The sequence below is a fragment of the Lampris incognitus genome, chromosome 2 (genome assembly GCF_029633865.1).
Source record: "Lampris incognitus isolate fLamInc1 chromosome 2, fLamInc1.hap2, whole genome shotgun sequence".
Taxonomy (NCBI): Eukaryota; Metazoa; Chordata; class Actinopteri; order Lampriformes; family Lampridae; genus Lampris; species Lampris incognitus.
In genome coordinates, this window is record NC_079212.1 from 20,791,211 (window position 1) to 20,806,781 (window position 15,571).

At 43.3% G+C, this 15,571-nt stretch overlaps 1 protein-coding gene across 4 annotated transcripts in view; it reads left to right on the forward strand.

The window, feature by feature from the left end:
- Nucleotides 1-15,571, forward strand: part of scn8aa (sodium channel, voltage gated, type VIII, alpha subunit a) — a 48,910-nt gene that overhangs the window by 6,082 nt on the left and 27,257 nt on the right. For 2 of the 4 annotated variants that reach the window (XM_056301486.1, XM_056301501.1), the window contains exons 2-11: nucleotides 2,317-2,435; nucleotides 4,144-4,233; nucleotides 4,531-4,659; nucleotides 5,236-5,327; nucleotides 8,898-9,119; nucleotides 9,271-9,334; nucleotides 9,462-9,603; nucleotides 12,871-13,077; nucleotides 13,242-13,523; nucleotides 14,748-15,029. In XM_056301486.1, the coding sequence (XP_056157461.1) occupies nucleotides 2,317-2,435; nucleotides 4,144-4,233; nucleotides 4,531-4,659; nucleotides 5,236-5,327; nucleotides 8,898-9,119; nucleotides 9,271-9,334; nucleotides 9,462-9,603; nucleotides 12,871-13,077; nucleotides 13,242-13,523; nucleotides 14,748-15,029 (1,629 nt within the window). Of the gene's footprint in view, nucleotides 1-2,316; nucleotides 2,436-4,143; nucleotides 4,234-4,530; nucleotides 4,660-5,235; nucleotides 5,328-5,551; nucleotides 5,644-8,897; nucleotides 9,120-9,270; nucleotides 9,335-9,461; nucleotides 9,604-12,870; nucleotides 13,078-13,241; nucleotides 13,524-14,747; nucleotides 15,030-15,571 lie in introns of all 4 variants that reach the window. The other 2 variants (XM_056301480.1, XM_056301494.1) reach the window with 1 other exon arrangement.

Sequence of the window (15,571 nt, forward strand, 5' to 3'; positions counted from 1 at the left end):
TTCCTCGCACGCTCTCTCTCTCTCTCTCTCTCTCTCTCTCTCTCTCTCTCTCTCTCTCTCTCTCTCTCTCTCTCTCTCTCTCTCTCTCTCTCTCTCTCTCTCTCTCTCTCTCTCTCTCTCTCTCTCTCTCTCTCTCTCTCCTTCGATTGCACTGTCTTCAGCTTTGAGCACTGGGCCAATGGTTCTGCAGGGCTTAATGCAGGGAGGGATGCCTTGTTAAAAGCGCGATGGTACATATCACTTTTGCAAATGCACACAGTCTCATTAAAATTTCATGCAAATCGCCATGTTTTATTTAAACAATTATGAAGTTACCCACTGAGAGAGGCTATGCCAACTCCACTCTGCTTCACTCTCCATCCTTTACTCTAAACCACCACAGCCACAACAGGCAGGCAGAATACAGGCGTCAGTCAAATTGACTGAACATGTGCTCAGGGCTTTTCACACCGGACATTTCCGGTGGAGAGGGAAATCCTCTGATTGGTTGGGAAGGACGAGTCACTGGGAAAAAGGTATTGACAGTAAAACAAACTTGAGCCAGATTGGTTGGCAGCCACTTTCAGTGTTCAAATGTGTTTCAGTTGCTTTTAGTCAACAGAAGTATCCTGAATCACCGTGTAGATTTGTGCAGTTTATCCTGTACTTAAATTATGTACGGTGGAAGAATATGCAGAGAGTATGCTCACATTTTAGTGAAGGAAGACAACATCTTACTTTTTGGATGAGCCCGAATTTGCTTTGAATAATGTCTGTTATTTGAGATCGGTTCATGATAATCTACTTATATATCTATACAGATATGTTGTTCCTAGGGGTGTAACGATACAGTCAACTCACGATTCAGTTCTATAGACAATTCAGGATTCACAGTTTGATACAGCTTTGCATGCTTTTGGAGAGCAAAACCCACCATTTACCACTGGCAGTTGATGATGTGGGCTGTGATGGTTATGTAGCGTTGGGTAGCACGAGAGGTCAAGCCATCTGTGGTTATCACAACTGTCTCAGGCTTGCTGAAATGTATATGGGGCGGAATGTGATATTTGGGCCCCACCGTGTTGACAAGTTTTCGAAAACCTTCATCCTCAACTACTGAAAACAGTTTCATGTCTTTGGCAATGAAAATGCTGATGCTTGGGCGTCCAGGCGGCGTAGTGGTCTATTCCGTTGCCTACCAACACGGGGATCATCAGTTTGAATCCCCGTGTTACCTCTGGCTTGGTCGGGCGTCCCTACAGACACATTGGCCACGTCTGCAGGTGGGAAGCCAGATGTGGGTATGTAGCCTGGTCGCTGCACTAGTGCTTCCTCTGGTCGGTCGGGGCACCTGTTCAGGGGGGAGGGGGAACTGGGTGGAATAGCATGATCCTCCCACACGCTACGTCCTCCTGGTGAAACTCCTCACTGTCAGGTGAAAAGAAGCGGCTGGCAACTCCACATGTATCGGAGGAGGCATGTGGTAGTCTGCAGCCCTCCCCAGAGTGGCAGAGGGGGTGGAGCAGCGACCGGGACGGCTCGGAAGAGTGGGGTAATTGGCTGGATACAGTTGGGGGAAAAAAAGGGGGAAACAATCCAAAAAAAGAAGAAATGCTTATGTTTTGTGTTATCTCTTTCACCCGCTGACTTGACGCCAGAAGTGGTGCAGCAAATGACTTCTTAAGAGTTGTTTGGCCTTTTGCTAATTTATCAGGCGACAACGGTAGCTTGTCCTAGCTGTTGTAGCTGGTGGAGCATGTTAGTGGTGTTAGCCATTGTGTAAGCCGTAGTGTACCTGTAGAGCTTGCAAATAGTCTTTGTTCAGTCCACAGTCTTGTCACCATTTCCTTGCCTCCGTGCTGGAAAACCGAAATGATGCCATACAACTGACTTAACATTTGACAGAGCATGCCCTGTTTCCACCTCCACCTCCATTTTCTTGCCAATATTCAGTCACTACCGCCAGTGGACGTCAGGGTCAACAACAGGCCAGTCAAACAAAACTGGGATTATGCCTACTGCGCCCTCTTGAGTTAACATTAATAAATGATATCTACATCCTCTGGGAGTCACAATTTAATTGACTTGATAGTGCAATCAATTTTTCAGCTTCACAATGCATATTGTCATACTTTTGAATCACGAAATATCGTGCCATGGTGCATTGTTACACCCCTAGTAGTTCCTTTATTTTACACTGATACTATTTTGGTCTGATATGCATACTTGTGTACATAATTAATGTTATCTCTTAATATTGTGTCCTCTAATTAATATTTCTCTCTCCATTCTCTTTTTCTCTTTCTCTTTTTTTCTGTCCTTTTCTTCTCTCCACAGACATTTATAGTGATAAATAAAGGGAAGACAATCTTCCGCTTTAGTGCCACACCTGCCTTGTACTTCATAAGTCCTTTTAATCTGGCTAGGCGAATAGCTATTAAAATTTTGATACATTCATATCCTTTCAAATGGTGTCTTCAACAGAAGAGACGGAACTATTTCCTGTCCATGTCTATTATTCATGACGATATTGCCTCTGTCTTCGTTGCTTGTTCATGTAGCTGCTGCTATAGGAGGGGAAATGTACACACAGCACATTCAGGTCAGAGCTAAACTTTGGAAGTTGTAACTGTCAAAATGACACAAGAAGTGGGTGTCCCGGCAGCATAGCGGTCTATTCCGTTGCCTACCAACACAGGGATCGCCGGTTTGAATCTCCGTGCTACCTCCACCTTGGTCAGGCGTCCCCACAGACACAATTGGCCATGTCTGCGGGTGGGAAGTCGGATGTGGGTATGTGTCCTGGTCGCTGCACTAGCGCCTCCTCTGCTCAGTCGGGGCACCTGTTCGGGGAGGAGGGGGAACTCAGGAATAGCGTGATCCTCCCACACTCTACGTCCCCCTGGTGAAACTCCTCACTGTCAGGTGAAAAGAAGCGGCTGGCGACTCCACATGTATCGGAGGAGGCATGTGGTAGTCTGCAGCCCTCCTCGGATTGGCAGAGGGGGTGGAGCAGCGACTGGGACGGCTCGGAGATTGGGGTAATTGGCCAGGTACAATTGGGGAGAAAAAGGAGGATAAAAAAAAAGAGACAGGAAGTAAAAGAAAAAAATGTCATTTTTTACTCCAATATGGCTGATGGCATGATCCTCAAATCAGAAGGAAAAGCACCCCTTTTCTGCACTTTTTAAACATTTTTTTAACACAATAGTGCAAATAGTGCTCCTCTAATCCAATGCTTAACAAACCTGGACCTCCTCAATGAGCTCATGGTATTCAACCGATCTACTGTCTCCTCTGGAGCAGTCAGGGCACGTGGCCAGCCAAGCTGGGGGGTGCACCTCCCTGTTATTGAGGGAACTTTGAATTAAAGACACGGTGAGAGGCAAATGAATCAGTACTGGCTGATCCAAGCAATAGTCGGTCATAAAGTACGTCAGCTGGCCCCATTGATTTCCTGAATAATGAAAATGACATTGAAACTGATCCCCATTTGATATTGGACGCTATCCAATCGTTGTCCATTGGTTACAATTACACACCACATATATTACCCCAAATCTGTTAACCCAGTGTAAAATCCGCAGTAGATTTCTGTAATCAGTTATTATTTTGATTTAAAACTGAATCTGCATTTGACCAGTGTTAGCCCGACAACTCCACATCGCTGCAGATTTGTGATGCTAACAAGATATACTTCCATTCTCAGCCACACGGCACGGCTGTGACTGAGCCCTGGCCTGCCTCAAACCCCCTCCTAAAGCTGATGTGTAAGGGTTGTTCCTGAGTATATAAATGCTTCTGCTTTAAAAGCCTCACTGTGTTAAAATGCACCAACACATCGTTTTGGTTATGTTGGTATGAAGGTTTAGCCACACACTTTCACTAAGTATACCCCAGCTGAATATTTCATGGGTAAAATGATGGCCTTTGTGGCAACCTATGTCAGCAGTGGGCACACACAGCTACCCTGTGTTAATTGGGTACTCTGACATTACTCCTTTAAGGGTTAAGTGCTATTACAGTTCACTGAAATTACATGTTAGTATGACAATAGGTAGATGTGTTTTGCAGCTACAATACTGTCTTAGCTATGGGTATTTTTCGAAGATGTTACTTGTTTGTTATTGTCTGTATTAGAGATTTCCTTAACTGGTTCCTCACTCTTTTCAGCATGATCATTATGTGTACAATTTTGACCAACTGTATATTCATGACGTTTAGTGATCCTCCCGAATGGTCAAAACAAGTAGAGTAAGTACACACTCACTCTGCACATGCTGTCTAGTGGAAATGCATGCCTCAGCTCATATAGCATACCTTATTCTGACACGTGTTTGTTGCCAAACCTTAGATTCAGCTATTTTAACCAGTAAGACTTCCACTTAGTTAGACTTGAGAACTTGCACCTTAACACCTCTTCCAAATTTATCTTTGCTGCCTTTGTTCCACATCGGCATTTCTCCAGTTAATGAGAGCACAGATGTTAAGAGATCACCAAGCTTTGATTCAGTATCTCAGACTGATTCTGTCAACACTTCTGTCTTTCAGGTACACGTTCACGGGGATTTACACTTTTGAATCGCTTGTTAAAATCTGCGCACGAGGATTCTGTATAGATGGGTTCACGTTCCTTAGAGACCCGTGGAACTGGCTGGATTTCATGGTCATTTCTATGGCGTAAGTATATCACTGTGCAAAGCTCACCTCTTGTTACGAGAGTTAAGTTAAAAGGAAAAGATGATAAGTTGTTTTTCTTTCTTTCTTCCTTTCTTTTTCTTTTTCTTTCTTTCTCTCTGTCTTTCTCTGATAACCCATCTCTCTCCTCCATCTATCTGAGACTCCACCGATCTCATTTTGGAGAATGAAGGCCTCCATCAGACACTCTGCAGCCTTCTTGACAACACGTCCACCTCAGACCTCGCCATCCAATTCATCTTTCTCTCTTCGTCTAACATCCTCTCTCATTCACTGCTTCTTCCTCAATCCCCCGGAGACCACAAAATCCAGTTTCGAGACCCAGTATCATCCTGTTAATTGTTGCCACATTTTTCTCCCGCCCGTCCAAAGTGGCCAGTGATTTATTTACCACCATACAAGTGATTATTTTATCAGATATCGGATAACAGTACAAACCCTTCATTTTTGTAGGTGACACACACTACTAAGTGGGTTTTCATGATTTGTCAATGCTTTTTTTTGAGTCACAATTTCATGTAAATAATGAGCTGTTGTAACTGTGGTTTGATCCTGCAGGTATATAACAGAGTTTGTAAACCTAGGCAATGTCTCAGCTCTGCGCACGTTCAGGGTGTTGAGGGCATTGAAAACTATTTCTGTAATTCCAGGTAAGACAGGATGGGGGCGGGGCTTAGCGGGCTGGCGGGGTCGGTGTTAGGTGTGCGTGTCTTTCTTTCCTTTTTTCCTTCCCTTCCTCCACCTCCTCCTCCTCCTCCTCGGTGGACAGGCTCTGTGAGTGGCGTCGTTCCTCCTGGTTCGGTGGTGTTGTGCTCTTGCGTGTGTGGTTTTGTCATTGGTGTTTGTTCTGTGTGTGATCCTTCCCCTGTTTCAGATATGTAACAGAGTTTGTGGACCTGGGCAATGTATCTGCGCTGAGAACATTCAGAGTTCTCCGAGCATTGAAAACTATCTCTGTGATTCCAGGTGAGACTCAGTTTAAACACTAAGGCTGATCCTCTCACCCTTTCTTTTCTACTCACTATTATTATGGTTATAACTATGATTTAAGCAACAAAGAGAATTGGAGAAAACCATTTTTTGATTTATTTTTCCTCCGAAATTATCAAAAATGGTACTAATACATTTTTGATAGGCTTTGCAGTCTACTCTAGGGCCCTCCAAAGTGTCTGCACTCTCTTCTGCCCCAGTAGCACTCTCATTATGAGACTTTCCAAGGCAGCTGTGCTTCCCTTCAGAAATCCCTTTAACCCACTCCTTTCACTAGCTTTTACATGAAGCATCTTGTGCTAAAGAGAATTCTGACCAGTAGCTGTGGAACATTATAGTATTGTAGAAGAACATTACGTACATGAATAGGTCAGCCAAGAACGGGTCATTTCCAAATTTGCAATACTCTACCTTGACACACCTCATAGAAAGACTTTTGTTCCTAAAAAAAAAAAAAAAGAAAAAAAATCAAGGTCAAAGTATGAGTTAGATTGGAGGATCATCAATCTTATAACACATTTAAAATCAGTGATTGGATCTGAAACCAAGGTGTCGTAAACACTTTGCGCTTTCTTAAAAAAACAAAAACAAAACCCAACACTGTAGACATTAGTTTCAAAAGCAAAGATTAAATTGGAGATCTTCTTTTTTCTCCAGACTAAGAGAAACCTTGTATGTGTCGCTGTTCAGACGAGCACTGGCATAGCTCTTAGAGAGATCCCACAGAATATACCTATTATTTATGTATGAAGACTGCCAAGCCTAGTTTGCGAACATATCTCTTATGCTGCATGATGCTTTTGAGTCACTTGCTTTACAATGGTAGCCCTACTAAGAGCTTGGCTGACAAATGGCATTGGAAGTTTGATTTGCCCTCTTTTTTTTTATTTGATTATTGATTTTCTTTTACTACCTACTTGAATGAAATGCCCAAGAAAAAGAAACGGAGTTGCTGCTCTCTTCCTAGAGGATGGGGACAGTGATGGGATAGTTAAACAACCAGTCAACCTTTTTGAGTGACACTGACCAAACATCTATCTATCTACTTAATGATAGTGGATGTTGAAAAATATTCCTGCTCAAACCAGTAGTGGATCACTTAACGTTTTGAATTTGAAAATCCATTAAAAAAATACTACTTTTAAAGTGCACACAAAAAGGGGATTACATTCTTACTTCTAATAATAATTCAACAAGGCCTGTAGTACTGGAATGGTGAAAACTACGCAGTTGTAGTATTCTATCTGTCAGTTGTTTTTGTTTAGTTAGTAATTCATAAATTTTGGTTATATTGGAGGGTATTATGTAAGAGGAATTTAATGATATTTTGGGGGGTATTGTAAATTAATGCCCTATGTCATCATTTACAACATGTTTTGTTAGTTTGGCCAAGATTTATAGTTAATTCAAACCAAGGTTTACTATTGGCTGTGCGCAGTGGTTAGCGTGGTCACCTCACAGCAAGAAGGTCCTGGGTTCGAGCCCCGGGGTAGTCCAACCTTGGGGGTCGTCCCGGGTCGTCCTCTGTGTGGAGTTTGCATGTTCTCCCCATGTCTGCGTGGGTTTCCTCTGGATACTCCGGTTTCCTCCCACCGTCCAAAGACATGTAAGTCAGGTGAATCGGCCGCACTCAATTTTCCCTAGCTATGAGTGTGTGTGTGTGTGTGTGTGTGTGTGTGTGTGGGTGTGTGTGTGTATGTGGGCCCTGTGGTGGACTGGCGGCCTGTCCAGGGTGTCTCCCCGCCTGCTGCCCAATGACTGCTGGGATAGGCTCCAGTATCCTGCAACTCAAAGTCGGATAAGTGGTTTGGATAATGAATGGATGAATGGGTGTGATTTAATGCCCTATGTCATAATTTATAACATGTTTTGTTAGTTTGGCCAAGATTTATATTTAATTCAAACCAAGGTTTACTGCTGGCTGTTCTAATCTACTGCAGGATGAGAAAAGTTATCTAGATTAGCGCTTTATGTTTTTCTGTTTTTTAATTCACTGACTGCGTAAGGTTAGTATTTCTATTTTCACCTGGTATGTCTGAATATACAAACCTAAATTTAGACCACATTTTACAAGAAGATATGTACGTTGGGTGCGGTCTACTGTACCTATAGAGACCAAACAGAAACCCCTGATAGGGGTGAGGGTCTTCCTGGTTCGCTGTTTGAGTTCCTCCTGGACCAAAGTGAGTGCTGCCAGAGGATGCCTGTCCAGAAGGTAAACCCATTTTGTCTTTAGTAAAGAGATGTGGAGGAGACAGCATACAGGGTTTGGGGGTAAGGGGGAGTCAGTGCTTTCCTAACAATACCACATACACAAGACAGTTCAAGAAAGTGCCCTCACTGGCACTGGCATTGAACTGCTCCTGTTCAGCCTTGGGGTTTAAATGACCTGCATGTGATTTCTAGCCCCCTGCCTGTGCCTCTGTCCCTCTCTGACGGCCCCTTGGTGTGCTGCTGTGCTCTCTTTCTTATGGCTTTCCTATCACTCTTCCGCAGAGCCTTTCCCCTCTCTTTCACCCAGTCCATCACTAGCAATGCTGAGCAAAGCCAAACTCTCAGGAGGTCTCATCTTCTCCTCCTGTTTTCAGAAATGGGGTTTCCCGTATTAGGATATTTCTTTTTGTCTTGATGGCTTCGAAAAGAGAGGGAAGGCTCTGAATTTTTTCTTGTTTGTTTTTGTTTCTAGAAACAATGTTGTGTATGTCTAATTCGTCAGTTTTGTCTGAAATGTATTTCTACCTACAGTATACCTAAATATGCTCACATTTTATTCCATTATTTAGTTTTATTCCCTAGTTAAGTCCGCCATAAGGTGGGTTGTTCTCCAAAACAGGAAGCCATTCAAAAAGTCCACAAAATGTGCTATGAACCAGTTAAAGATGTATGATATCAGCCAGTGTCATCATAATGACATTTTATTGATCTATATCTAAGCCATCCTTCATAAATAAAAGAATGAATCACTTTGTATATAATAAACAGAATCCTTAGTATATAAAAAACTGAATGGTCTTAGGCTCTTATCATCTTAACTAAATTGAGCCTTAACTGGACATTTTCCAGTGACAGACTCCTAAAAGGGGATTAGAGCATTTCCAGTTCTAGCTACAATAGTATTACAGTACCTCCAACAGAATTAGACAGACTCCAAAAGATGAAGGCCCACAGCATCACCAGCCTTAGTATCACCTCCCCTGGTTTGTGTGCGTGTATGCGTGGCTGACCTCCAGGCCTGAAGACCATTGTGGGCGCCTTGATCCAGTCGGTGAAGAAGCTATCGGATGTGATGATCCTGACCGTCTTCTGCCTGAGTGTCTTTGCCCTCATCGGCCTCCAGCTCTTCATGGGCAACCTGCGGCACAAGTGTGTGATCTGGCCCATCAACGCCACTGAGAATTACCTGGCCAACGGCAGCAAGGGCTTTGACTGGAACGAGTACATCATGAATGACAGTGAGTAGAGACGTGGTTTAGCCGTGAACTGACTGAAGACAGGAGTTGATGTGAGTGGATGTTATGGATCATTGCAGCACACTAAGCTTCTCTAGCTGCAATAGAAGGCGAGAAATTTTATTGATAATGGCTGTGTTTGTTCTCCCCTCAGCCAATTTCTACTTCCTACCTGGCCAACTGGATGCTCTTCTTTGTGGGAACAGCTCAGACTCTGGGTATGTAGCCTCTTCTGTCCCTTTACTCCTGCCATCTTTTTAGCCTGTCTGGAGCTAGACTAGTATATAAGTTATTATTGCTGAGTCATTTTTGGGTCGGGTGCCCCATTCTCTCTCCGTCCCTCAGCCGCTGCCCAGAGGGCTATACATGCATGAAAGCTGGGAGGAATCCAAACTATGGCTACACCAGCTTTGACAGCTTCGGCTGGGCCTTCCTGGCTCTCTTCCGTCTCATGACACAGGACTTCTGGGAAAACCTCTACATGCTGGTAAGGCTGGTGTTCCTCGAGTCAATACACCATATCGCCTCCACTCAATTAGTACATTCCCATATATCAAAGTATTAATTGTCAAATCATAAATACAAAAGGACGGCATGGTGGCTTGGTGTTGTTGGCTAACAGACATAATGTCCTTGCTCTATTTACACTCCTGTGTGGAGTCTGCATTCTCACGCTAGAGCTGAATGAGATATCAATATGATATTGATATTATGATGTGAGATGAAATATTGTCCAGGAATTTTGGTTATCAAGCTTAAAGCTGCTGCAGGTAGTTTTCTCTAGACCAAAATTTAGGCCTGAGTCTGAACAACCAATTAGAATAGCTCTGTGTGAGGGAGGGGGTGGATTTTTTGCTTGTGTTTTTTGTTTGTTTGCGCTCATATTCTTGCTAATTTCTCCAAAGTTACCAAAAGCAGCTTTAAATGTTGTCTTTTCCTGGTGTTGAAGGTGGCATTACATTTAATACAAATGATACAACTCTCTGAACATATTCTCATCTCGCTAAGTGAAATGAACGATGAATGGCTTTACCTGATCGGTCATCCTATCCACGATACTAACCAGTGATCGTTTCTCAGTTGTTTTTTTTTGTGTAAATATCTTAAGAAACCACCTATAGCCACCCCCAAAATATCATCACACATTGAGGTATTCAGTTAAAAATATTGTGATATTCGATTTTCTTAGTATCAAACTGCAAAAACAAGGTGGTGCACACTAAGACAACTAAACCTGTTGATAATTACACCTGTTTTTAATGCGGCAATAGAATTTGGTGGGGATTTGGTGAATATCGCCCGGCTCTAGTTCACATCAAGTTTTTTCTGGGCAATCTGGTTTCCTCTTACAGTCCAAAGACATGTATCTCAATTGAACTGAAGACGCTGAATTGCCCATATGTATGATTGAGGGAGAGAGAGATTGTGTGTCTGGACTTGTTGCCAGACTTTTGGCCCAAATTATTTTTGGATAATTCCCACACCCCAGTGACCAAAAATGTGTAAATAGGTAAAGATAACTCTTGGATGGATAAAGCATATCTTTTTAACCAGTCCGTCAGCTCCACGTTACCATTATAATCAGAGGTCACTTTTTGGGGGATGCAGAGGAATGCCATCCCTCTTGTTAAACAAAATAACAAAATCTTGAATTTTGTGTAACTGTCATCCCCCTTCCACCTCCTTTTGGCTAGTAGTCATTATGTGTTATGATATATAAAAAATGGAAGTCTAATCACAAAACTAAACCATTAGACAAAAGACATGTTATTTTCTGAGCTCTCAAATGGTTTTTAAATGCACAATGCGTAAGAAAATGTAGTTTAAAAAGTGACTTTGTCCTAACCACCAGGACAGTTGTCCCCATCACTGGACCCCTCCGTCCTCCTTGAAGGTTTTTTCAGATTGAAAACTGATTACAACCCAGTGGCAGATGCGGATACAGGGACATTATGCAAGCAGTAGATAACATGAAAAAACATGGGCACTTTAACAAGAAAGACAGACTTCTGGTCAGAGGCGAAGTGACCTCACTTAGTGTCCACCATCTTCCATACCAGACTGCTGCTGGCTGTCCTGTCGGTCTGTCAGCCCTGCATGAAGCTGCTCTCCTAATGGTGAAGACACTCGGGCCTCCACACACGTGGGTAGAGTGGAGGGAAGAACGCATTAAATATTCACAGCCAGAGATTACAGTATAGCCAATGAGGGAGATGAGACTTGATAGGAGCATCCCAGCTCATACTACTATTTTTGGTCCCAACTTTGAAATTCAGCTTCCACATTACAGGCCCTTGCTGCTATTTTGTATCTTCAGAGTGATGATTATGCAGCCGTGTTTAGATCTGCTGTCAAATATTCTTTGTCAGATGTAGGGAATAATTTGCCATTGCACTGACTGAAATAGGACATGGCAGTGCATGAGCAAATGAGATTCTGTTTTGCATAGTTCATCCTTGGTATTGCAGTGAGTAGTTCTCTCCTGCCCACATCCTCCGCTCAGGCATTTGAGTTTCTTTTTTTTTTTGACATAACTGTTGATATAATGTAGGTGAATAATTTCACTGGAGTTGAGTGCCAATTTTTCAGCTGTGTGCCTGCATTTAGACACAGGATGCTTGGTTGCCCGTGGGACAAGAAGACAATGTATTGGCAATGTCAGTTCCTGCTCCTCTTGTTGGGACTGTCGCAGTGTGTTGTGTTGGATACCCTTCCCAGCACAGTATGTAAACCACATTTATAATTGATGTGCGAGGGAATTGCTTTGCTGTTGCCCAGGAAGTCTTTTTTTTCCCTTCATGGCTCTACTCCCTACAGACAATAGTCCTTCTTTTAAATGGGGGAACTGAGGGAGGCTGCATTGGAGGGATTTTTTTTTTAGTTTAAAGCTGGGTTGTTTCTCATAGGCACTTCTGTGGATAGAAAAAATATGTCCTTTCATTTATACAAATACCACAATTCTGCAACATGCCTTTGTCATGACCATTATATGTGTAACCCCAAACTAATGTGGCTAGCTTATAGGAATATTTAGAAAATAATTTATCCAGCTTTTTATGCCCAGAATGTTTGGATTCGTTCTGCCTTGCCTCTGTAACTCAGTCTCCTCACATCCTCATCTGCACTGGGGATATAACATCCCAATCCATAGAAAATGATTTGCTGCACACTGACTGGTATGGTGTGCATAGAAAAGTAGGTCAAAATGCAGATCTGGTGCCTTTCCTTGTAGAATGACACAACCTAAGGCTCATGCTGGGAACCTTAGCAAAAATGTAGTGCTGGATGTTTCTTGTGTGAGATGAAGAATGGCTTGTCTCATGTCAATTTATCATGCTACGACATGAACATCACAGGACAGCTAATTTGTACATTCAAGTGCTGTTTTTTTTTTCCAAGTGTAGCAGTAAGAAACATGTTTTCTTTCTTGAAAAATAAGGGATTCAGGGGACGAAAGCATTGCCAAGTTTGTTTTTCTTCCTACTCTACACTGCCTCGATAGAGGGCCATTTATGCCGAGTTGATTCTGACTTCCAAAAACAAAGAGCCCCCAAGCGATTTAGCCTATTCTCCTTCCTCATAACCAGAAACCCACTTTTCATTGTGATGAGTCATGAGATAGATCAGCTACATGAGGCTGACACTGAGATTGACGAGGGTTTCAGGTCATGTATCTGATATAACCAGTGTCTGCTACACCCCCCTCCCCTCCCCATCCACCCACCCACCACTCCTCTACCCTACCTCCCAACAGACGCTGAGGGCAGCGGGGAAGACCTACATGATCTTCTTTGTTCTGGTGATCTTCGTGGGCTCCTTCTACCTGGTGAATCTGATCCTGGCTGTGGTGGCCATGGCCTACGAGGAGCAAAACCAGGCTACCATGGAGGAAGCTATCCAGAAGGAGGAGGAGTTCAAGGCCATGCTGGAGCAGCTCAAGAAGCAGCAGGAGGAAGCCCAGGTTGGTACTCACCACCACCCGCTGTTGACTACTGCACAACTTTCTCAATGTTTGTTTAAGTTAGTAATTAGTTATTTTAGTGGCCAGTGAGAGTTTCCTGATTCATGACGATGTCGATTCTCTGACTGTGTCTCCGTCTGTAACTGTGTGGGTTCTCCTGGCAGACTGCTGCCATGGCGACCTCTGCAGGCACGGTGTCAGAGGATGCGGTGGAGGACGACGGAGGCGGCCACTTGTCCTGCAGCTCCTCTGAGATGTCCAAACTGAGCTCTAAGAGTGCCAAAGAGCGTCGTAACCGAAAGAAGAAGTGGCGTCAGAAAGAGCAGGAGAAGGAGAAAGGGGACAGCGAGAAGTTCGTCAAGTCTGAGTCGGATGACGGCAGCAAAAGGAGCCGCTTCCGTTTCCCTGACAACCGCCTGGGCCGAAAGTCTTCCATCATGAACCAGGTGAGGAAAAAAAAGAGATAATGAGGTTTAGATGCATTCAGCCATCATGTGGTGTGTTTGGAGATTACATAGTTTAAAAAAAAATCTCAAAATTTTTTGGCAATATTCTAAACCCATTCATTTATGATATTGTTAAAAATTGTTTGCTTTGGATAAAGATTTGTAAGAGTCAGCCTTTACAATACATTTTATGTCAACTGTGATAAGGGATGCTAATTAAGTAGGACTAAAACAACTGAGCCACAGAATTAGACTCAAGATATCTCCATCTTTACAAATTGATATTGATGAATAACTTGGCAACAAAACCGTTTTTTTTTATGTGTTTGGGTTGGTGAAGTCTATCAGGTGAGCAGTATTACAGATTTGGAGTGCTTCAACGACATAGCAGTGCACAAGCCCCAATACAACAGGGCGTGTAGTGGCCAAAGATACGGCAACACACATCCGGGCCTTGAATTATTCACGGTGTTCACATGAATGTTTCAGAGGGAGAGGTCCAAAAGCTTTGTTTAGGCCTCATTCTAGCTCCGCTGGCTTTTATATTGCGCTCTATAGCACAGAATTACCAAAAAGACAGTGAGGCAGTTAACTTGGGTTATATAACAGTTGAACAATGAAAATGAACTAATATGTTCCCTTATTTTCAAGCATCTGCTAGTTTTTCATCTAAGGGGTCTCACAAAGTCAAGTAATGCATGTAACCAGCAATGGTTCCAGTGTTTGTCTTGGCTTTTACTGTACATTCTTTAGCAAAGACTTGCATCTAAAACTATATATGTTACAGTAAATCTCGAACTTGCATACTCTCTATTGAATATGTGGAAACAGCTGTCTGCTTCTCTGCCTTGCATGCATCAACCTTGCCGGTGTAGGATATCACTAACCTTATTATGTGTTTCACTCAATTTATTAAGTCACACGATCACTCCAGCAGAATGTGCCCCCTCTGAAAAAGGATCCATGTTGCATTGAATTTACCATTTCCCACAGATGTTTGCTTTCAGTCTGACCTCTGGAAATGATGACAAATAGCATAGAAATAATGATGTAATCAGTGAAAACTCAAAAGTCATCAAGGCAACGTCAATCACACTCACCTCTGTCTTCTCCTCTTCCTATCTTCGCTCCCCTTCCTTTCCTCTCCTGTCGTCCCCTCTAATCTCCTCCTTTCCTTTCCTCTCTTCTCTCTCTGTCTTGGTTCTTCTTCTGTGCTCTTTGCAGTCTCTTCTCAGTATCCCAGGCTCCCCCTTCCTCTCCCGCCACAACAGCAAGAGCAGCATTTTCAGCTTCAAGGGCCGCAGCAAGGATGTGGGCTCGGAGAATGAGTTTGCCGACGATGAACACAGCACGGTGGAGGAGTGTGAGGAGCGTCGTGGCTCCCTGTTCAGCCCTTACCGGCGGAGCAGCTACAGCGGTTACCACGGCAAGAGGAACAGCACGGTGGACTGCAACGGCGTGGTGTCACTGATTGGCCCTGGGCCCGGTGGACGCCTTCTGCCTGAGGTGAAAATAGATAAGGCAGCTACTGACGACAGTGTAAGGAAGTCAATGAGTAGACCCGTCTAGGCATGGCCCCTCCTCGTTCGTTCTTTCTCTCTGGCTCTATTCTTTCTATTCTGTTCCATCTTTGCAAGTCCGTATGTATCTCTTGGCTACGCGCTCGTGCCTCCCTTACCCCCCTGCCCCTGTAATGTATGCTGCCCTCCAATACTAGGCAAAGGATGGAGAAACAAATAAGTGAATACTAGTGAATACGCTACCATTAACCCTCTGGTTAACAAATAACTAAATCTGGGTCTTTCAGTGACTTCCAGGTCATTTGTCATTCATAACAACAATTGGTAGTTGTTGCTATGGATACATTCATCATAGTGTTTTGAATGTTTTGATTATGTCAAAGGTTAACATTGATTATATGTGCGTGATACTTGCACTATTGCACAGTACTGACATCGTACGAAAAAGCGTTCCCTTGTTTAGTATAATTCTACTTCTCTCCACATGCTCCATTCTGTTGTTTCATATTTTTACCATAGCATTTGAAG